Genomic DNA, 25593 nt, shown 5'->3' with positions numbered 1-25593 from the left:
CAACACCACGCTTTCTATCACAAAATTAAATTTTTCCGCCTCACCGTAAAAACGTATAAAATAACGTGTAACATGCTTCAAGTTAGTTACATGATCTACGAACTTTATTTCTCATTAAAAGGAATTATAGATCCATTTTTGGTTTTCTTTTGTAGAACTAGAGAACAGCATTTCGATATCGAGTAGTATCATTTAGAATTAAATTTATCACAATATCTCTTCCATTTTAATACTTTCCTTCATAACAACAATATATGCGTCACGTTTTGCTAATACCAACAGTTTTCATACTTTCTCTTCCCTGAATGTTGCCATATGGAGTTTTGATGTGATAAACTAACATCATCAAAGTTCAGATATTGGTCTGATCCCATCTTTGTGTGCAATACTGTAAATTATAGACTCCATTTGAGTCAACATGTACAGAGGAACAGTCTACTTGACTTCACGGCAGTTAACATATTTGCCATTTTTACTCCAACATAGCATCACGTTTTAAAGCTGAGGTCAACAACAAACGGCATTAGTTACGAATGTATCCTACACGAATTTAAAGCGTTGGATGTGGAAAAGTTGTAGAAAGGTCTAATACTTACAAATATTCAACATTCAGTGGCATTGCTTGCGGGACCGAAGTCAGTCCCCGAGATGAACAATATACATATGTCTGAGAATTTTCGCAGGAGCATATGCTGCAAATATCTGGAGCAGCATGAGACTCCAACCACAATCTCATAAAGAGTACTAACACAAAAGTCGGTTTCAATTGATGGAACATATTTTCAGACGTTGATTAATCTATAAAAGAAGAAAATACAAAAGAAATCAGAAACTTCAATGTAATTTCTTTCCCATTGCACTTTTTTCGAAGGATAACGACTGCCCCCTGTTCCATAAGATGGTTTTATCCTTGATTTGACATTCAGTTTAATATTTAAACTCACAAAACTGAATTCAATGATAAATCAATATGGAGAACATAAGTATAAATCATAGCTTTAATGAGTCATAATGTCGAAGATAAACTGAACATCAATCACCCTTGCATCTCTCCCCAACACACACACATATTATACATATCTGTGTGAGTGCATGTATATAATGTTCTATCTATTTTTGTTGTTTTTCTTTCCATTAACATTTTGTCTCTCGTCGGATTCCATGGAGCTATTTTACGAAGTTCTTACAACTGACCAACTTTCTCTCTCAACAACTCAAACTCGGCTTTCTTCCCTCAATTAAAGAAACCGAAGTGACCTCTGCTGATAAAACCACAACCCCATGAACGGCTGAGGACCCCGACACCTCAACATCGGCAGCGGAAATGTTCACTCTCTGTTTTTACGAAAGTGCAAGCTCATCCCAAATTTCCTGCTCCCCGAACCTCCAGCAACAACAACCTAAATTCATATTTCTATCAAACCACTCCATATTGTACCGATGCCTTGGTTGCTGTGGTTGCGGTTGTAATGGTTGTGGTGGTGGTTATCTTCGTCGTGGTAGTGGTACTGGGTGTGAACATCAATGGTGGGTAGCGCTTTAAAAAGGTCATCATTTATACCCCGACAAGAACTGGACAGACAGATTTCTTCAGACGTCAATCTCGCACTTTAGTACTTGTAAGAGACTAGAATAGAATTTGATGGACGGAAGGACTGTGTAGGGTTAGTAAATTGTAAGAAGGGTGTAAAACCTCGAAAGATTGCTTAGAAACGTCCAGCTGATAGGTCTCGACTGGGTTACTTTCTGCGTAGCCGCCTAGGCATGCTGTGGCTGTCAATATGCAGGCACACGCTGAGGTTGGACTCCTGCAACGGTTTCGTGACGGTGAACGTATGTGGGCACCGTTTCTGAGGTACATTTTTCCACTGCTCCTCTTCTTGAGAGGACTGTAGGCCGTGGTGAAGAAAAGCCCGATATTCACTGCCTGGTGCCTAGAATGTTACCAGGGGTACACAACTCTCTACCCGTCGAACATGCACTTGTTGAGTGTCAGAGCATGATAATGAAGGAAAGGCCCACCAACTGCTAGCATCACTGTGACGAATAAGTGGATGATGTTCCATTGTGATTGACACATGGGAAAGCCATTTTAGTCTTGAACGATGCGTCAAAGGATAATGAAGTGTTAGACAATCGATAAATAACATATGTACCAATTATGTGGGAATTGGTGACAGGAGTAATAACTGATGAACGATACAAATTTTTAGAATATGAAAGATTTTTATCAGATGAGCAGAAGGGCTGTAAACGCATGTCAAGTGGGACAAGATATTAGGTGTTAATAGACAAGATGATATTAAGGAACTGAAAAAGGAGATTAACGAGACTAGGAGTGGCCTACCTTGATTATAAAATGGCCTATGATATGATGCCTCGTAGTTGGATAGGGGAATATATGGGGTTATTTGGAGTGGTAGAAAGTGTACAAAGACTGCTAAACAGAGATATGACAGCCTGGAAACTGGAGTTAACAACTGCAGGAAGGTCATTGGGTACAGTGAACATCAGAAGAGGATTATTTCAGGGAGACAATCTTTCACCACTCTTGTTTGTGCTGATATTAATACCTCTGCCAATGGTTTTGAGAGATGTTAAAGTGGGATATAATTTGAGAAATGAAATGGGATGGAAGATGTTAATCACCTAAAATGCATGAATGAGTAAAAACATTAGAAGAAAAATGAAGAAGAACTTGGCACATTTGTGATAAGAGTAAGCATTTTCAGTAATAACATACGCATGGAATTTGGTATGAATAAATGTATCATTTGATACTGAAGAAGGGGAGATAAAGCAGAGTCAAAGACTTAAAGTCAGAGTGGGAATTTTGAAATCAGATACCATAAAAAACAGAAAGATGAAGGATACCTTTTCAAAGGAGTACTACAGAACGAGCAAATTGATATAGGAATTTAAGTTAAATACTGGAAACATTGTAAAGATAATAATTCAAGGGCTCGACTTTGCCTTTCATCCATTCGGGGTCGATAAAATAAGTCCCAATTGAAAACTGGAGTTGATGCAATCGACTCATCCCCCCTCCCCTAAGATGCCCTTCCAGCAAAAATTTGAAATAATAATAAAAATTATTATTGTTTAAGGCGGTGAGCTGGCAGAATCTTTAGCGCGACGGACAAAGTGCTTAGTGGTGTTTCGTCTGCTGTTACGTCTAAGTTCGAATTCCGCTGAGGTCGACTTTAACTTGCATCCTTTTGGGGTCGATGAAGTAAGTGCCAGTTGCGTGCTGGGTTCGATCTAATTGACTTACCCCTACCTTAAAATGTCGGTCGTTGTGCCTAGTGTAGAAAGATTATTATTATTATTATTATTATTATTAATATTATTATTATTATTATTATTCATCTATAAGGATTCGGATTTAAGTTTTTGTTTTGGATTATTACTTGTGTTTTACCTCCACCCTCTGTTGCATTGCCACGTGTCGAATATTTGGAAATTGTCCATAGTCTTTGATATGTAGCCCCCACCCCCACCCCCGGAAAGAGACCACTCAGAATTTTCTCATTGATGCCTAGAGTGAATCCGAGGTCATCATCTCTTTTATCCTCCACTAACCTCTGTGGAAAAGACAAGTTGTTTTCCCACTCACGGTTTGTACAGCTGGTACAGTATTGTAAGCTCCTGGCAACATTCAAAATGCCACAAGCCCAATCTTTGTCTACGTTTGAGTTATCATTGCAGCTCAATCAAGGAAACGAACTGCGGAAAGCCCAGTCACACGAAAGAGTGACATATCTTTCTGCAGTTCGCTCTTGTTTTCTTCGTTGTCGTTGGTACTTTTGCAGTAATCTAAATGTTTCTTCAGGTCAGTCCGCCTCTTACATGCGAGCGCATCATCAAGGACGGTATCCTGGGCATCCCGTGACCACAACGGAGTGGGTATTGACAATAGATGGATTATTTGATCAGCAGAACTTTATACATCTATAAGAATCAGAAAAACAAACGCTTCAATATTGTGAGAGTTTTATTTAACAAGCCGAGGCGATTTATGCATTTGTTTCTTCCGTCAGGTTTTTCAGAGACAGATACTCTCAGCCCATTTTTCTGAGAGATTGTCACATTACTCCTGGCCTCCTTCCAGTTCCTGTGCGCTTGGAGCCCTGATCTGAACCAAACTTCAATCACTTTTACCGGAGTCTGAGTCTAGTGACATAAATCGCCACTAATCAATATGGACTTGCACAAAGCCATCGATTTGTCCTGGATTATGCGTACTTCTATCGCAGCTAGTTGTCCTCCCAGGATAATTTCTGTTGATTTTATATCCGAGTTTCTGCCATCATGATAGTGACATCATCTGCGTATGCTTGTAGACATGGCTTTCTTCTTATCCAGATCCAACGGGATACCCACAAACTCAGGGCTCATCATTGGTAAAACCATGTTTGACGCTGAAAATGTCCGACAGGTTGAATCTGACTACCAAGTTGATGCCGCAGTACATTGCGCTGACCCAGCTTCTGACGACGGGAATGAGCAGATAGGTAGCAATGACCTACCCTGTCAAATGCTTTGGGCTGATTCAAATTGACCAGAGCCCCTGCCAAAAACCAGAAATATTCCCGGTTCCCCTTCCATGATGGTTGCCATTGATCGGCCTGTTGCGGATCGCACATATTTGTACGGCTCCATCTATACTACCGACAACCAGTACTTGCTTCTTGGTGAGTTCCTTTGCCAAAATCATTAACTGTATACCGAGCAGAGTTACGAGCCTGAATTTTTCAATCATGTATTCCTTGTCTAGATCTTTCCTCAGCAATCCCCTACTCTTAGACTCACTCGTCTGGGAATACTCTCAGTCTGTTGCCATCTACAGTGCAAGGTTGCTATGTGGAAATATATCTCTTAAGGAAGATTATCTAATCCTAGAGAATTATGCCCCTCACAGCGGATTAGCATATCTGCCACATCATCTGTTAAAATTAGATCCTCACAAAACACAGTCTGTCTGTCTGATAGGAGCAGCAAACCATCGTAGTAGCACTTAAAGCCTGCTGTCTCAAGTATAACGCGCCTCGAAAATAGATTGACGAAGTGCTACCAAAACACAGCGCGCATTTGTTTGGAATCGGAGAGCACATGACCGCTGTGGTCTGCTACAGACTGAATTTTTGCTATAATGGTATGCTGTGCCTGCACCACACGGGCCTACACGACGGTTTTTGAGCTTGCATATTTCAGAGAACGTAATGTAGCTCGGACCATACAACCTTTGTATTTACCATTGAAGAAATAATCGAAATCCATTCTCATCGCTAGCGCGTTGTTTGCTGTTCCTCTCCTCTGTGCCTCTTAGTTTTCTGTAACAATCACTCCTGAAACTAACAGATATCACTGATTTTCCCTTTTAGTGAAACGCACCGCTTGCTGTTGATATCTCCCATCAATTCTTACTTCACTAGTATACTAATCTAGTCCCTGGAACTTTTCACGCCGGAAAGGATACGTTCATCTTTCAGTAACAGGATCCTTGTTTATCAGTCTTTTCAGTGTTGACTATAATGGTCCCCAGTTGAATTCTAAGTAGCCAATTATCTGAAACTGCGGATACATTGCTGTATTCAGAAAATCGAGGCCTGTCAAAAAATTAGAAGTTCCCTGGAGCACTTGTATGGTTTGTACGCTCCACTCCCCTACACTCAAACACTAATGATCGAGATATTCCCAGTAAAGTCTCCAAACACCTAAATATATCCGGGTTCCACTGTTTCATATCCTGCTACTTATATCCAAGACCACCTACCTATCTGATCTAAGAAAACGTTTTCGAGGCATTTGTATGTGTCTTCTAAGATTCTTGTGCAATAAGTCTTTGAATACTCCTACATTATGTTGGAAACTTTTCTTCAAAACACGGTACATTGTTGGTGGCGTTCTTACCATAGCTCTTCCTGGTATAGTTTTTGAAATGTTGACTATCAACACCCTCACTTGCTAACATTTTGTTTTTGCTAGAGTTTGCACATTTCGTGAGCTCAACTTTCGGAGAACTGTTCAGTCGGGTGGCTCGTCCGTGAGATGTTGTTCTAAATGTTACGTGCCATGCAGTTAATGTTGTTTTGCATATATTAACTTTGGATGAGGTATTTTTCTAAACGATCGGGATGTGACTCTCACTGTTGTTGAGAATGTTTCTGTTTCTCTTCCTGGTGTTACTGCTGTAGGCTTGTCTCATATTCAAGTTGTTATTGTTGTAGGTGTTGTAATTATTGTTCTATCGCTTTATTTATGAAACTAAGGCCACTGGATTACGAGTTATTGAACCTCGTGCTCACACGTTTTGAGGTATTAGGGGTCAAGTCAGTATATTCACCAGCTCTACCTCATTTTTTTTTCGGAGACCACTTCTATATCCGAAGGGGTAGACTGGATTTGCTTACAATTTCCTCTGTATCATTTATTGTTGTTGATAGTGGTAGTCGTAGTTGTAGAGGTGCTCAGGAGACTTATTTTACTCTTTTCTCTGACTGGAAGTGGTTTGTAGCTCTTGCGTTTATAGTTTTTGTGGAGGGTGCTACTACTGCCCTCTTTGCTTTCGAAGCAGCGATGCGAAGCGAAACATTGCTTTTAGTTTCAACACTGGGAGTGTCAATAACCTCTCTTGGCTGACTACTATGGCAGGTCGTTTAGGTACGACCTAAGTGGTGAGACGAATACATTTCCTCCTAAAAATACTCCTCTATTGAAAACTGTGAGAAAAGAAATTATTGTTTCCTACCTTTCATCACCACCCGCACCTGCCTCGCAATCTCCGAAATAGATAAAGTTTGGTATGCAATTTACGTCTTCTGGAACAACCAAAACTTGGAATTCCATAACTTTTCTATTTTTGGTGTGGGGCGGGGGGTTGATTTCGTACTTATTATTTCCTCGTGATCCTTAATCGTGGCTACGAGGAGGTAAGTTTGTGGCCCTTACTTTCGTCACATGACGTCCCATATCTAAGGGTAACATCGCGAACTAAGGTGCAGATCGTTGTATCCATGTTACACACATCCTCCTTATTGCTACGGATGGCCACCATGGTCCCCTGATGCATTCCTTGGGAGATATACCCTACGGAACGCAACGCATCTTCCAAACATTTTCCTATTTCAGTTGAGGAAGGGCGTTGTACATTCGTTTCCTCGTGGTTGATATACATAGATTATTGTTATTTTCTTGGTGCCCATCATTATCCCTATGGGAATGCCATGGCCCCAGGTTGAACGATATCGTTCCTATACATTTTAATGTCACCCCGATTTCCCTTTCAGTGAAAGGACGATCCCTCCATTTGTAACGTTCGCGAATGATGATTTTTTCTGTATGAATTTTCATCGTCGTTGCCGGTGCCGCCCTTGTAAATTATGTTCGTGTTCTTCCCATTCATGTTGCTATTGTCTGCTTAATTGTGGCGGCTGCTGCTGATATGTACGTCATAGTTGTTGTTATTGTTGTAGCTGCTCAAGCTATTCGCGCCGTTGTTGATAGCTTTACTGCTGCTGCTGATTACACCATTATTGTTGCTGCTGTTGTTGCTGTTGGAGTTGTCGTAGTTCATACTAATATTAATGTTATTGTTGCTGTAGTTACCATCGTCGTCGTCGCTGATGTTGTTTATTGCTTGTAGTTTCTTTTCTGCTTTCAGTGGGAGTGGCAACCACCCATCGTGGCTGACTACTATAGCAGGTCGTTTAAGTACGACCTAGGTGGTGAGGCGAATACATTTCCTCCTACAAATACTCCTCTATTGAAAATTATGAGAAAAGAAATTAATAGAAGATATGTATGGGGAAAATTTCTCGTTATTAGAACTGCGAGAATCTTCTTCTGTAGAAACTTGGATGCATCCGTAAAACAAAAGTTGCAGTTTCAGCGGTCGAAAATAGTATAAAGAAAGTAAATTTAGAGAAAACGCACCAGCCATATTTCATGTGCGATGCCTAATAATAATTCTTGCTAATTTTGTTACAAAACCAGCATTTTTAGGGGAGGAGTTTGTCCATTGCTTCAACCCCTCGTCTAAATTGTTATCTCATCGATCCCGGAAAAATGAAAGACACATTCAAACTCGAGAAAATTGAACTCAGAAAGTAAAGACAGATTAAATGTTATTGCTTATATTTGTCCGACGTGCTAAGGGGCCTGTCAACTCACCGCATTCATGATAATAATGTTTTCGTTACTAGCAGCGGGCGCCGAATACAAAACAGGAAACGACAATACTATACAAGGGACGAGTGGGGTTTAGCACAAAACTTCGTGTATAAAATTGAAACAAGAACAATTAGCGACAACATTTCGACAATAAAATTCCTGAGAAGAAGGCACTTCCACCCAGTAACAACAGAGGAACCCCACATACCCTGGTTACCCCGACTAATAGGGGCAAGTCAGCAGGTGCCTCGCTCCTTCTCAATTTCTCTGGTTTACAAGCGTAGACCCATTCACGCGGCCAAAATATTAATTTCAAATTTTAGCACAAGACCAGCAATTTCAGAGGGGGATGCCAGTCGGTTATAGCGATCCCAATGCTCATTTGGTATTTATTTTTTCGACCCCGAAAGGATGAAACGCAAAGTCGACCGCGGCAGAATTTGAATGGACGTATGAAGTACAGCTAAACATTTTGCCCGGCGTGCTAACGGTTCTGCGAGCTAGTCTCCTTAATAATAATAATAATAATAATGATAAACGTTTCTACTAAAGGCACGAAATTTGTGGGGAGGGGGGGGGGGGTTGATTGTGATTGATTAGCTTAAATTGTGGGTTGATTAGATCAACCCCATTGTTTCACTGGTATTTAATTTATCGCCCCGAAATGTTGAAAGGCAAAGTCTACCTTGGCGAAATTTGAACTCTGAACGTAGCGACGGGAGAAATACCGCTAAGCATTTCGTCTAGCGTGCTAACGATTCTGCCAGCATGCCGACTAAATAATATTGCTGATGAAGATGCATGCATATAGATAGTTAGTTGGCTAGAGAGATAGACATGTATGTATTCATGAATTCATGTATGTATATATATGTATGTACGGATCAATAGATGTATATTGATTATGTGTATATAGGCGCAGGAGTGGCCTAGTAGTTAGTAGCTGCTTACCTCTGTCGTTGTCACCCGTTGGATGAGCCAGCAAAAAACTTCGCGGCAGTGGCCGCTGTATCATGTGAAAACGTGATAATACAAACGGAGAAGCTCCAAGCTTTTTGAAAGAATGAAAAAGGAGGGTGGGGATATAAAGATCTCACCCTCCCCTAGTGTTGAAAATATGAATAGAAGGACAGTCGTTTACAAAACGTACTGTCTTGCATCGAAAAAAGTTAAGCACTTCGAAACGTGCGAAATAGAAAAATGCCTGGCCCCTAAATGGAAAGACATAAAGTACATAGCGAGGGGTCGGGCATATGGAACAATAGAGGCCAGATTTGAGACGGCTGAAAAAACCCAAGGGCACTCAGTGAATCCCCTGAAAACGAAGGAGGTGTGCTGCTCCCAACCTACATGGGAAGGAGAACAGCACGAGTGAAAGTAACGGAAGAAACCACCAGAAATTGAGGCCACAGAGGAGATGGCCGCCCTGTTGTATAACAGGACCGACAAAATTACCTTCCTCCAAATCACCTGCACTGCCTCACAAAATTGGCACGGGCAGCGCATCTCCGCTATTATTCAGGGAACTCAGGAAGATGTCGAAATGCTTCCAGAGAGAGTGCTCTTGGGCGAGGATATTGACCTCAGGATTTAAATAGAGGGCAAAAAGCCCACGTGTTTCGAATGTGGCAAAAACCCACATTAGCGTGGAGTGCGTGGAGTTCGAAATATGGAAGTGCGCAGACATCAGGTCCTTCAACTTCCCAAAAAGATCCTAAACCCGCACAGAAATTAGCCCCCACAGAAACAAATACTCCCACCCACATATGTAGCACCCGCTCCCAAATAAGACACCCAAAGACCCCAGGCCATGCACACACCTGTCCCGACGGAAACAAATGCACCCACCCCATCTGAAGTAACAACTACTGAGGAAGGACACCAACAATGGGGACGTACCAGAGAATTTTCGGTCCATAAATCTGCTTAATACAATGTTTAAGATTTTGGCCATGGTGTTACAGAAAAGGCTGGCGCTTGTCACCGGTAGCCTGGTCGGAGGGTCGCAAACTTGTGCAATCCCGAACAAGTCTATCCACGACAACCTGCAACTTTTGTGATACATCATAGAGAGGGCTGGGACCAAAGCTGGCTTCGGGGGTGCTCTGATCAATAATAATAACAACAACAACAACAACAACAACAACAACAACAACAACAACAACAACAACAACAACAATAATAATAATAATAATAATAATAATAATATGCCCGGATGCAGTAGCAGACAGTGGCTCTCATGGCTTCTGATCTTATATGATTGGAAGTATTATCATGTACATTGATTTGTCTTGGTATAAAAGATGGGCTACAGCAAATATTCTTCTTAATACCACAGATTTGCTTGTCATTTGTTCGGCCTTAACCAGTTGAGCATGTCTCTTGGTGGCTGACGATATGTGCATCTCTGATCATGAGCAGAAGTAGTGGGGCGGGGAGCATCATAGCCACGTGTTGAGAGGAATTCTTTAGGGTTTGGATAATTCACCTTTGGAAACATGGGTGTTTTGCTCAACATCCTTAAACAAACCTTATTTAGGGACCTTTTGAGTAGGATGTGCTACTCGACATGAAGAAAATTGTAACTGGGCACCAGATCACCATGTCGCGCACATATGGTTGTGATGCATGTGCCTGGTGTACCCTTATCAGACGGGTAGTCATGATGGGTATACTGGGCTTTGTATATTTTACCCCAGAGTCACTTTGATGGCATGCACTGCTCTCTCACTCAATAATAATAAAAATAATAATAATAATAATAATAATAATAATAAATAATAATAATAAATAATCCTTTCTACTAAACGTAGAAGGCCCGGCATTTCGGAGGATTGGATATATCAATAAGTCAATCGTAATAGGAGACATTTATTTTCGTTACTACATCAAAATTGTGATGTATGAGGAGAATAGTGAGAAAATAAGAATTGGAGACTTACCTGAAATGGAAGGTAATGGTTGGCTGGTCATCGATCTTATGTTTAGTCTGATATTGTTGTTTCGTTTGTTCTATCAAAAATTCAGAAACATAAGTAATGTATTTAAGTATAAACCAGGTCAGACGCGACCTAACTTTTCTCAGCCACTCAAACTTACTAAGCGTTTTACAATTCGCATATATATTTAACGCGCTCGATTTTACCTCTAACCACAACTCTTTTGAAGTAACTAATTTGCTTCTATTCATATGTGTGTTTGTACGTGTGTGTGTGTGTATGCTTGTATGTATGTATATATTTATACGCACACAAGCATATCTCTTTTCTCTTTTACTCTTTTACTTGTTTCAGTCCTTTGACTGTGGCCATGCTGGAGCACCGCCTTTAGTCGAGCAAATCGACCCCAGTACTTATTCATTGTAAGCCTAGTACTTATTCTATCGGTCTCTATTGCCGAACCGCTAAGTTACGGGGACATAAACACACCAGCATCGGTTGTGAAGTGATGTTGGTGGGGACAAACACAGACACACAAATACATACATATATATATATATACATATATACGACGGGCTTCTTTCAGTTTCCGTCTACCAAATCCACTCACAAGGCGTTGGTCGGCCCGAGGCTCTAGTAGAAGACACTTGCCCAAGATGCCATGCAATGGGACTGAACCCGGGACCATGTGGTTGGTAAGCAAGCTACTTACCACACAGCCACTCCATTTATACATGTATATATATAGATATATAGGGCAGGGAATTGCCAATTATTTAATAAAATTAATAATTAACAATTTTGCCAAGTAGTTCAGTATGCAAAAAAACCTTTGTCGGTAAATCATTTATAATTATAAACATATAGGGATCAGCAGGAGTTGCTTCACCAACATACTGAAAATTTAGAAATAGCAGTTAAAGAACTACTAATTCTAGCTACAATTTTTTCTCGAACGAATGGCGATATTTATGGCACACATGTATATATATATATATATATATATATATACATTTATACACACATATATATATGTATATATATATATATATATATATATATATATATATATATATATATATATATATATATATATATATATATATATATATATATACATACATATATATATATATATATATATATATATATATATATATATATATATATATATATATATATATATATATATATACATATATATATATATATATATATATATATATATATATATATATATATATATATATATATATATATACATATATATATATATATATACATATATATATATATATATATATATATATATATATATATATATATATACATATATATATATATATATATATATATATATATATATATATATATATATATATATATATATATATATATACATATATATATATATATATATATATATATATATATATATATATATATATATATATATATATATATTATTATAAAATCTGGTAATTAGTCATATATTAATTAATATCGATTAATTACCAGGAGGCCAGCACATCTAAAGAATCAAAGTGATTCAGAAATATTATCTGCAATCTCAGGGGATTAAGGTACATTTTAAAAAATAACGTCGACCACTAACGTGGACTATTAATGCGCTAGAAATAGATCACATCTTGTGTCTATTAAGACCTAAATTGTTCTCAACATGAAATATAGCAGCATACCAAAAACGTGAGCGGGCAAGACATTTAAAATCACCTAAAAAAGCATTATTAAACAGGAACCGGTTTCGGATTTAACAAATTCTTACCATTTGTCTATATATATATATATATATATATATATATATATATATATATATATATATATATACATATATACATACATATATATATTTGTGTGTGTATACATGAATGCATGAATATTTGTATCTATGTAAGTATGACTACATGTATCTACATCTGTGTCCTGGGTATTAATTTAAACTGCATCCGATAAGGCGGGCTTTGGTCAAGAGGTCGAAGGTTTTGTGGAATATGGAATCACCTCTTAGCCGCTATTGTCACATGGTCAGCTCTGATGCGGACTGGGAATAAAGTATAGTATAAGGGTCCACATGTTAACTCGCATATGAGATGACAATCTATCTCAGCGTGGAGATGCAGAAATAACCTTGGTTATTGTCACAGTATGCAGGAAAACCACCAGAAAGGAAAGATCCCTTGTTTGCGGTTGTCACAACATACTTCTAGGAGAGGTGAATTTTGATGTAAAACGTTCTGTTTCAGGCAATTATCTCTCAGCTCACTGCAGTTTGTCGCTGCGTTCTAATCACACAGATTCGAAGTAGTACTCGTGTTGTACAGGTGTCTATCATTATAATCCAATGATGAACATAAATCTCTTTAGGATGAACACATTTTCATTCAATCTAATGTAGGTCCTACGGTAATTAAAATGTGGACCCGCGGAGTCAGTTGCCTACGATCCAAACCACGCAGATCAGCTGAGCAACTAAGTAGTCATCTAAGAAATCACGAATGGAAACCCAGAAATGCCATTGGGAAAATCTTTGAAAATGGAGCAATAATCATAAATGGATATATCTAAACGTATTTACATATATGTAGACATGTATGCATGTATATGAATATATATATATATATATATATATATATATATATATATATATATATATATATATATATATATATATATATATATATATATATATATATATATATATATGTATATATGTATGTATCTATACATATGTATAGATCGATATAGTTATGTATATATACATATATGCACATGCGTATACATTCATGCATATAAGTATGTACATAGTATACATAAATATCTATATGCATATGCACTTGCATCTATCTATCTATCTATCTATCTATCGAGATATATATATCTTATATATGTATATATATATATATATATATATATATATATATATATATATATATATATATATATATATATATATATATATATATATACATATATATACATATATAAGATATTTTATTAGCTTAAAGCTCATAAGCGTTTACAGTGCATTGACTAAGATAAATATTGGGGCATATAAGCTCTCGATGGAAAGAAATAGTTTGCCGTAAGCATACGTTTATATATATATATGTACACACACATATTGTTATAGTTATACACACACACATACTGTTATAGATATACACACACGCAGGCACATATATATCCATGTATATATATATATATATATATATATATATATATATACACTTAGATTTATGTTACCCTAACAATATTCCAGACAGTTTGTGCATGTGTGGGTGTATGTTTATCTATCTATCTATCTATCTATCTATCTATCTATCTATCTATCTCTGCCATTTCCCTAGGGTCTATAACGCAATGGCTAGGTCCTAGAACAAGGGAAGATCCAATTTTGCTTGGAATGCATCTAAATCCACCACCCATGTTAGTCTTTCAATCATTTGTTGTACAAATAACTCTTCCATGCCTGTCTTACTGTTTGATATATTACACGTAAACTCACATCATATATGTGCTTGTGTGTGTGTGTGTATCATGTATGTACGTATGAGAGCATGTATATATGTATATATATATATATATATGTGTGTGTGTGTGTGTGTGTGTGTGTGTGTGTGTGTGTGTGTGTGTGTGTGTGTGTGTGTGTACGAATATATATATATGCAAGTATGTATGCAAGAAGTATTCTTTTATTTAAATGTGCGTAACTGTCTACGTCAAGTGGACTGACAACTTTTAATGCTTACAAATATGTCCCACACCCATCCAGGCATTGAAACTGGTATTTGTTTGCGATATTCAATACACTACATCACACAAACATATACATATGTTTTAACACACGTCTCCTGGATCAGTGAGGCGCGGAGCGTAGTGTAATGAGAGGGACTCAGAATATCGAGGATAGCAAATGCGCAGCCTTCTAGTTATGATGTAATGTATTATTTGCAGGTCCGAGAGAGAGGGAGAGAGAGTGACTGAGAGAGAGAGTGACTGAGAGAGAGAGTGACTGAGAGAGAGAGTGACTGAGAGAGAGAGTGACTATGAGAGAGAGAGTGACTGAGAGAGAGAGTGACTGAGAGAGAGAGTGACTGAGAGAGAGAGTGACTGAGAGAGAGAGTGACTGAGAGAGAGAAAGAGAGTTTTATTCCAATCACTCTCTAGTTCGTGTAACTTTCATAACCTTTTCCATAACCTACGTTGCTCTTGCTTTTTACAGCAATTGAATGATATTGCTACTTCAGTGTTTGGGAATGACACTCTCCTATTGAAGATGATTTACTAAGAGGATGAACCAGATACTTTCCCTACCATCATATCTTTAAATGCACTATATAGCTGTCAATTTGGAGGGATGTATATATCTCTTTTACTCTTTCACTTGTTTCAGTCATTTGACTGCGGCCATGCTGGAGCACCGCCTTGAGTCGAGACAATCGACCCCGGGACTTCTTTTTTGTAAGCCTAGTACTTATTCAATCGGTCTCTTTTGCCGAACCGCTAAGTTATGTGGACATAAACACACCAGCATCGGTTGTCAAGCGATGCAGGGGGGACAAACACAGACACACAAACATATACACACACATATATATACATATATACGACGGGCTTCTTTCCGTTTCCGTCTACCAAATCCACTCACAAGACTTTGGTCGGCCCGAGGCTATAATAGACGACACTTGCCCAAGGTGCCACGCAGTGGGACTGAACCCAGAACGATGTGGTTGTTAAGCAAGCTACTTACCACACAGTCACTCCTGTACCTATATATATATATATATATATATATATATATATATATATATATATATATATATATATATATATATATATATATATATATATATATATATATATATATATATATATGTGTGTGTGTGTGTGTAGATGCAGTGTGGTAAGTAGTTTGATTACTATATATGAATACATAGTTGAATGTATGTATGCAAACATTTTTCTTTTATATAAATCAAAAGAAACGTATTAAAAAGAATTTTATATAACTCAGTTAAGTCAAGTGCAACAAAATTTTCAAAGGCTAATTTCAATACTTACAAATATGTCCCACACCTATCCAGGCATTGAAACTGGCATTTGAGATTTGCAATTCACTAGATCACACAAACACATATCTATGTGCCCACACACCCACATACACATGTCTCCTGAGTCCCTCTGACCTAGACTGTAGTATCATGACAGAGAATATTGGGGAGAAAAGGAGGAATAATATGTCTCCTTTTCTTGGATAACAAATGCATAACATTGTTTTTGTGATGTAATGTATTCATTACAGGTCCGAGTGGGAGAGAGAGAAAGAGGGACAGACAGGCAGATAGAGAGAGTAGTATAATCAGTCTCTTGTTCGTGGGGCATTTATCCATGAATCTAACGGATCACAGAGCTTGGAACCAAAATTTGGACCTCTTCCAAATAAGCAAATTTCAGGAGTAGGGCTAGATATTTCTGCTCTTGTCTCACTAAGGAGATAGCATCAGCTGCATTTCTTCCTGTCATAAAACCAAACGTCACATCTGCATTAATTATCACTTTCTAAGCAAATGTTATCTAATTATTTTTGTAACGTTCCTAACCGGCTCTAACAGTTTAATAAAACTAACATTCGTCCTCTGATACAATATGTTTGCTTATTACAGCAATTGAAAATGATACAGTTACATCATTAATTGGGTATGACACTCTTGTATTGAAGTTGATTTACTAACAGGATGACCAGATACCTTCCCTAACATCATATCTTTCAACGCATTATAAAAGGTACGGCTGTCAATTTGGTTGGATGGCCCCTCTATTGGGTTTACTTGCTATACACTCTTAATTCCCCTGTATTCTTTGCATCCAACAGATTCTCCATGTAGTACCTCTGTGCTTCTTTGTTTACATTTCATGAATAACAAGAGTACCATTATCATTCCGTACAAAATTTTAACCATTGATGTCTTTCATTTCTCTCCCCCAAAAATTTGCAATACTGAATATGCCACACATCTGATGTTCACGTCTTAGAACATTGGCAAACTTCTTGTTCTAACCTCTGTTTGATATAACTACTGTGTTGTTTCTCTTTTTGCAGTTAAGTTTTGGTTTTTATGTTCCTAATATGATAATCTCTCCAATCCCGTCTCTTCACCTATACAGCCCGTCTATGGAGCTATCCCACTACACATATAAATATAAATCCACATATTATGTTGTATGTTGGCACTCCGTCGCTTTCGACGTCGAGGGTTACAGTTGATCCGATCAACGGAACAGCCTGCTCGTGAAATTATAATCCTTTCGAACGATAGATTAAGTACCAGTTGCGTCCTTGGGTCGATCTAATCGACTGGCCCCCTCTCCTTAAATTTTGGGCCTTGTGCCTAGTGTAGAAAAGAATATTCCTTGATATTGTGCTGTTTCATTAAGTTATTGTTTTATCAAATTGCATCGATTGACCAGACACTCCTCATAGAATAATCCCACCGTATATAGGCATGGATGAGTACATACACATGAACCCATACATGTATATATGAGGCTATATTCACATATGCATATTTATGTAGTGGAGGCGCAATGGCCCAGTGGTTAGGGCAGCAGACTCGCGGTCGGAAGATCGCGGTTTCGATTCCCAGACCAGGCGTTGTGTATGTTTATTGAGCGAAAACACCTAAAGCTCCACGAGGATCCGGCAGAGGATGGTGGCGAACCCTGCTGTACTCTTCCACCACAACTTTCTCTCACTCCTACTTCCTGTTTCTGCTGTGCCTGTAATTGAAAGGGTCAGCCTTGTCACACTGTGTCACGTTGAATATCTCCGAGAACTACGTTTAGGGTACACGTGTCTGTGGAGTGCTCAGCCACTTGCACGTTAATTTCACGAGCAGGCTGTTCCGTTGATCGGATCAACTGGAACCATCGACGTCGTAAGCGACGGAGTGCCAGTGAATGATATTTAAGTAGGTGTATGTATGTGTCTATATATGTGTATGTTTACATGCGCACATATAAATGTTTGTGTGTATGATTTTATATAAATATGTATATGCAAGGTTTTATATAAATACATATATGTGTCCTTATCAATATGCATCATAAAAAGGACATCTTTTGAGGTAGTAGATAATAACTTAATTAGCAACGGAAAAGAATGTTCCAAAATTATATTTCCCACAGGAAGACCAAACTGAAGAAAGTTCACAGAGCTATTACGTATATTGGTAACAACCATAATCTAGAAATGTGCTATTACCAACAGACGTAATGGCTCTCAGAACTTTCTCCAGGCAGATCTCAGTATAGAAAATATCATTTCAGAGCATCCTCCTCCATTTCTAATTAACTTATTATCCGCTACCTCTAATGATGCTCTCTTTCCTGTGTGTTATTATTGTTTATTGTTTTTGAGAATCTACCACAAACAACGTCTGTTTCATCTGTTAATCGCTTTATGATTACACTTCAACACTTGTGTGTCCGTACCTTGCACTCAGTACACTATATGAAATATCTACCTACATTTTCCTACATATACAACAGCCCATATTTCAGATGGTATTAGCGCCTTATTTGTTTCCCTCTTTACTAGAAGTTTGTTCTTTGCTATTTAGGGCATTTTCATATCAAGTTTTACTTCCATACTTACAATTTCTTTATTAATTCCAGTAACCTCACCAAATCTTATTTTCATTGTGCCCATGTTGATTGTGGCGCCCCTAAGTTTGTGAACTTGATAGGAAGAGGTAGGGAATAGTTTCTAATATATAAACAAGTTCTGTAGAAACGTTTGCCCGGGAGTAAACAGCACTTTTATATGATCATATATTCAAATATAAATATTAACATTGAACAGAGACATTATTTTCAAAGATAAATTTGAAGTATTGATAACTAGTAGCTGCCGATACCTTGAACATCTAGCACAGTGATGGTGGTAGCGGAGTCGTCTGGAAGGTGATGCGGAAATTCAGAGGTTGCCTGTAAGTCTGTGATAGACTAATGACAATGTTACATCGAGTTTGATACATTTATATATATATATATATATATATATATATTCGCCATGATAGATCGCTGACCACCACACATATATTTTATATTCTTTTTCTCTCCTTCTTTCTTTCTGTTGAAGAGCGTAGGCTCGAAACTTTAAGAACTTTCTCTATTCCCGAGCGTTATATTAATACATCCATTTGTTGTTTACACCACCTGTCTTCGTCTGTTGTTTTTCCGTGAATTCTCCCATATATATATATATGGCATCTAGGTTTTTCTGAAGAAGATCAGCATCACAAGGTTCCTTGACTACTTTTACTACATTTGTGTTGTCAGCGTAGCTAGTAAGTGTGGCTATCTGTGTAACTGATGAAATGTCTGAAAGCAGCGGTCATGAACAGCAGCGGTCCACAATACATTTGCCTGGGGGTTCCGTTGGCTGCTACACGCAATCACTCTCCGGTCTTCCCAGTTATTCCGAATCTCCGTAGTTTGTGACAAATCATCCCATGATGAACCTGATCAAAGGTCTTTCAAAGTCCAGAAATATCACATCCACGTTTGAGCGATTCATTAACTATTTCAACACTCACCCATAGTGCTGCAAAAGCTGTGTAAGGTAGCTTCTTCATGAGTGAAAGCCATGCTGGGTATCAAGAAGCAAGTCATTATCTTCAAAGAACGCACTTAGTTTCTTCCTGACAATGCATTCTATGACTTTGCTGACATGAGAAATTAGAGTGACAGGTCTATAGCTTTTAGCGTCTGTTCTGTTACCTCCTTTATGGATAGTGCATATTATGCCTTCCTTTGACTTTTTGGGAAGTTTTCTACTTGTGAGGAAGCTCTGGAAGAGAATCTGAAGTGGTCTTGCTAGAGCCACTTTACACTTCTCTGAGTTTGACAGCAGGACCACAGGCGTAACATCTTCCCTGATGTACGTTACCACTCCACCATGAGTCATTTCTCTCCTATCAATTTGAAACACAACATACCCTGATATGTGTCTCTCAGCCTCTAATATGTCTACGTTCAGACGTGCTTCTGTTAGTGATATGCACATTGCTAGATTACATGTCACTAAGTCTCTCAGGTACTGTGTCTTGCGTTTTTGGGACATGAATGCACTTACTTACTTGTGATACTTATGAGAAATAGAGACAGATGTATCAAAAATATATATGAATATTTAAATAGGCAAATATATAAATATATTTGTCACATACCTGGGATAAAATCAAATATAGCGATAGATGAAATAAATGAATAAATCCATAAAAAGGGTATGGATACGTACAATACACAAAGCGAATCCATACACATACAAGATATTTCACGGACGACCACAACGATGTCAACAACAGTATTAACAACGATAGCAGCAGCGGCGGCGGCGACAACGGTGGCAATAACAACAACAAATACCAGGATGGTAACACCGTGGGCGAACACACAGAGAAGAATACAGGAACGGTGGCATATTTATTGGGTCCTATAAGGACAGCTGTAGCACACTGGGGTGAGAGAATGGGGCTGCTAAAGGGAAGGGCACACTGTTACTAAAGGCTATGACACACACACACACACACGCATCCACGCGCGTGCGCACACACACAAAAACAAGGACACAAGCGCATGCGCACATAAAGAAACACACCTTATAAGAGCAGAATGGAGTAAGTGGAGCAAGAAAATATATGAAAAAGAAAAGTGACGCTGATGAAGTCACAGATGTGTGGCAAAAGATTTCAGGAAAATTGACAAGGGTTAAAATGATGAAATACGAACAGCAATAAACGAGTGAAGAAAACATATATAGTGTGTGTGTTTATTTGTCAAAAAAAAAAATTACTTTCCTGAAATATAACAATAATGTTCCCATTCTTCTATGAAAAAGTTATGTAAGAGCTATAATGAGTTGACAATTATCCACCGTATGCTATTCATTTGATTATATACACAGACGTGCAGGAAGTAAATAGACACCTTTATTTTCAAAATCTTTTATTTAATACGCAAAGGGAAAAATTGAAATGTAATCGATAGGTAGGACTACATACTTTAGTATTTAGTTGACATTGCCTTTGCAGTTTTAAATTCAGAAACTCTTTTTGGCATTGAATAAATGAGCTTTGTGATTGTCTCTTGTGGAATTTCTGTCTACTTTCCACGCAACAATCGAAACAATTCATCTTTAGATCTCGGTTTCTGTTGAGTTTTTCGTATAGCTCTATCTAGTATGCTCCAAAGATTTTCAATTGCGCTCATGTTAGGAGATTGGCTTGGCCAAAGAAGCTTTTTCATCCCATTTTCAGTCAGCCATTGTTGATTCCTTTTCGCTGTGTGGATATGAAGCCCCATCTTCCATGAATAAAAACGCATTTTTCAGTATGTTGTCATGTGAATACATCGGAAATAGTACTTGCTTAAGTATTTCAATGTATTTTTCAGAGTTTATAATTCCAACACATTCGATCAACTCAGAACGACCATTACCGCTGAAAGCTTTCCATACTTTTACAGAGATACCGCCATGTTTCGCAGTTGGGGTGGGGGTGGGGGGGTGTTTTCGTTTCAAATCAAATTCTTGATTGGGAAGCATCCAGACCCAAACACGTCCCCTGTCTGAAACTAATGCAGATTTCGATTCATCTGAGAAAATCCCTCTATCCCAAAATAAACTGGATTTTTCTGACCTCTCCTTAGCGCATTTCTTTCTTTTCATGATACAAATTGGTCAAAGGAGAGGTTATCTTCTAGCTGCTCGTCCTTAATACCCAAGCTTATGCAGATATGCAACACAATGTTTCTTGGACTAACTTCTGGCTGTTTTGCAATGTCAGAAACCTTCGAACGGGGTTCGTTTTCCACAATTCTCTTCAAATAGCGAAGCTTCCTTTTCGAGGGCCCAGGTCGGCCAGGACAAGAATCTGTTGATTCTTTTCCTTGGCTTTTGAATTCCACTATAATTCTATTAACAGTAGCAAGAGGAATTTGAAGATGTTCGGCAATTTTTAGCTGGCTAAGACCAACCTCAGATTGCCCGACAATTCGACCTCTTTCAAAATCTGACAGTTCTGCTGAAGTTTTTGTGCGTGGCATCGCTACTCTTTGCAAATGTTTAATATAATGGTACCTGGAATGAAAAAAGAATAATTACATTGTAAATTCTATACCGCTGAAAACATTAAGATGCTTAAATTAGAAATTTTGAAAATCAATCGCGTCTATTTACTTCCTGCATGTCTGTGTATATATACATGCATGTATGCATGTGTGTGTGTGTATATATATATATATATATATATATATATATATATATATATATATATATATATATATATATATATATATATATACATATGCACGTGTGCATGTATACAGACGTTTGTATTTTTATGTTTGAATATGACTGTGTTCATACATTTAAGCTACTTGTATGTATTTATGTGTGTATATATCTAAATATATATGTATGTATGTATATATATATATATATATATATATATATATATATATATATATATATATATATATATATATATAATATGTATACATATATGCATATGTACATACCTACATATATATGTATACATATATGCATATGTACATACCTACATATATATGTATACATATATGCATATGTACATACCTACATATATATGTATATATACATGCATATATGGGTACACGACCTCAAAAAAAAACGTGAACAAAATGAAAAAGGAGAAAATAAAAACAAAAACATGGAAAACCAGCTTTTTTTCGGACAACGAAAGAAACAAATAGACAGGCAACATAAAGAACAATCCCTTCATCAGTTGTCCCTTGTTTTATCTACTCCATGTTTCGAAGGTAAGGCCAAGACATGACTTCATTAAAAAGTCCTTTCCGCAAAGCAAATTAAATATAATTTGGGATTTTTGCGGCGGTTTAAAGTTGTAACAAAAACAGGACAGTAAGAACAAAACAGGAAAAACAAACGGTGAGGGCTGTTGAGCCATGACGTGGTGAAGTACAGAACACTGGAGACAGGGACTATGGTAAGACACAGGGAAAAGTAGGTTTTATCTCTTGTAGAGCGAGAGGAAAAAAGAATGATAGCCGCTGGTCGCATAGTAGATATCATACTCCCATACCCACAGTTTACACAGGTAGAGTAGAATAGTTAGTGGGCTGTTATGTAGATAGATGTGTGTGTATGTATATATGTGTATGTATATGCACATATATGGATATGAAAGTAAACAGATAGGTACATACGTTATATGAACAAAGAAGAACACATACACAAATGAAGACTCAAACACACGACCATATACACATGCACACACACTTTACTTCACACAAGGATAAATATGGGAGACGTCCATATATATGGAGATACACATCCATATATACAAACACAGTACATAGTTGCAAAAAACCTGCACACACACACAGACATGCACACACAAGGAGACATATGTACAGACACACACATCATCATCATCGTTTAACGTCCGCTTTCCATGCTAGCATGGGTTGGACAATTTGACTGAGGACTGGTGAACCAGATGGCTACACCAGGCTCCAATCTAATTTGGCAGAGTTTCTACAGCTGGATGCCCTTCCTAACACCAACCACTCTGAGAGTGTAGTGGGTGCTTTTACGTGCCACCGGCAAGAAGGCCAGTCAGGCGGTACTGGCAACGGCCACGCTCAAAATGGTGTATTTTACATGCCACCTGCCCAGGAGCCATTCGAGCGGCACTGGCAACGATCTCGCTCGAATGTCTTTACACGTGCCACCGGCACAAGTGCCAGGAAGGCGACGCTGGGCACAGGTGCCATCACGATTTCACTTTTGCTTGCCCCAACAGGTTTTCGCAAGCCGAGTTTCATATCCAATAAAGGATACGACGTTGGCATGGGTGCCAGTGGTCGAATTGAGTTCGGTTTCGATTTCACTTGCCTCAACAGGTCTTCGCAAGTGGAATTTAGTGTCCAATGAAGGAAGGTATGCATAAGTGGACTGACTACACCCCTGGCAGAGGCCTTGGATTTAGGTCTCACTTGGCTTGCCGGGTCTTCTCACACGCAGCATATTTCCAAAGGTCTCGGTCAGAAGTCATCGCCTCGGTGAGGCCCAATGTTCGAAGGTCGTGCTTCACCACCTCATCCCAGGTCTTCCTGGGCCTACCTCTTCCACAGGTTCCCTCAACTGCTAGGGTGTGGCACTTTTTCACACAGCTATCCTCATCCATTCTCGCCACATGACCATACCAGCGCAATCGTCTCTCTTGCACACCACAACTGATGCTTCTTAGGTTCAACTTTTCTCTCAAGGTACTTACACTCTGTCGGGTATGCACACTGACATTACACATCCATCGGAGCATACTGGCTTCATTCCTTGCGAGCCTACGCATGTCTTCAGCAGTCACGGCCCATGTTTCACTGCCATGAACCATGGCTGTTCGTACACATGCGCCATACAGTCTACCTTTTACTCTGAGAGAGAGACCCTTTGTCACCAGCTCTCTCAACTTTGCCCAGGCTATTCTTATTCTAGCAGCTACACTTTCAGCGCACCCTCCCCCACAACTAACTTGGTCACCTTGATAGCGGAAGCTATCAACTAGTCTAGCTTTTCTCCCTGGAATGTGGCAGAAGTTGTTTTCTGCATATTTAGTGTTTATTGCTCCTGAACATCTGCTACATACAAAAACTAACATCCTAGTTAACCTTCCTATGATATTGCTGCACCTGTTATGTGTCCATAGCTTGCAATGGGTGCATCTTATAGAGTTTCTACCTACGCCTTTTCTACAGATCGAGCAGGGCCATCTACCTGAAGGGGTTTGTGTTATTTCTACCTTCCTACTTATTAGTACTTTGGTTTTAGCTAGGTTTACTCTAAGGCCCCTCGATTCTAGTCCTTGCTTCCACACCTGAAACTTCTCCTCTAGTTCTTATAGTGACTCAGCAATTAGTGCAAGGTCATCAGCATAGAGGAGCTCCCAGGGGCATGCTGTCTTGAATTCCTCTGTTATAGCCTAGAGGACTATTATAAATAGGAGGGCTCTGAGGACAGAACCTTAGTGGACCCCTACCTCTACCCGGAATTCTTCACTGTACTCATTGCCAACCCTCACTAACCATTCATCTACCCCTAGTTTCCTCATTGACCACCAGATGAGGGATTGGGCGACCCTGTCAAAGGCTTTCTCCATGTCAATGAAAGCCATGTACAGAGGTTTATCCTTGGCTAGGTATTTCTCCTGAAGCTGTCTTACCAGAAATATAGCATCAATGGTGCTTTCCCAGGTACGAACCCAAACTGCATCTCATCTAAACTGACTCGCTCCCTAATTAGTTGGGCTATGACCCTCTCCGTGACTTTCATTACCTGATCTAACAACTTGATACCTCTGTAATTATTTGTATCTAAAGCATCACCTTTACCTTTGTAGCA

The 25593-nt window shown here is 38.5% G+C and overlaps 1 protein-coding gene across 1 annotated transcript in view; it reads right to left on the bottom strand.

The window, feature by feature from the left end:
* LOC106878986 (uncharacterized) overlaps positions 1-11330 on the bottom strand; it is a 114751-nt gene extending 103421 nt beyond the window's left edge. The window contains exons 1-2 of the mRNA XM_089346680.1: positions 11115-11330; positions 597-798 (exon numbers count right to left, since the gene is read on the bottom strand). Coding sequence (XP_089202806.1) covers positions 597-778 — 182 coding nt within the window. The 5' untranslated portion in view covers positions 779-798; positions 11115-11330. The remainder of the gene's footprint in view (positions 1-596; positions 799-11114) is intronic.
* Between the last annotated feature and the right edge of the window lie 14263 nt (positions 11331-25593).

The sequence above is a fragment of the Octopus bimaculoides genome, unplaced genomic scaffold (genome assembly GCF_046866305.1).
Source record: "Octopus bimaculoides isolate indiv1 unplaced genomic scaffold, ASM4686630v1 contig90, whole genome shotgun sequence".
Taxonomy (NCBI): Eukaryota; Metazoa; Mollusca; class Cephalopoda; order Octopoda; family Octopodidae; genus Octopus; species Octopus bimaculoides.
The sequence above is the reverse complement of the archived record's forward strand: the minus strand, read 5'-3'. Positions and strand labels throughout refer to the sequence as shown.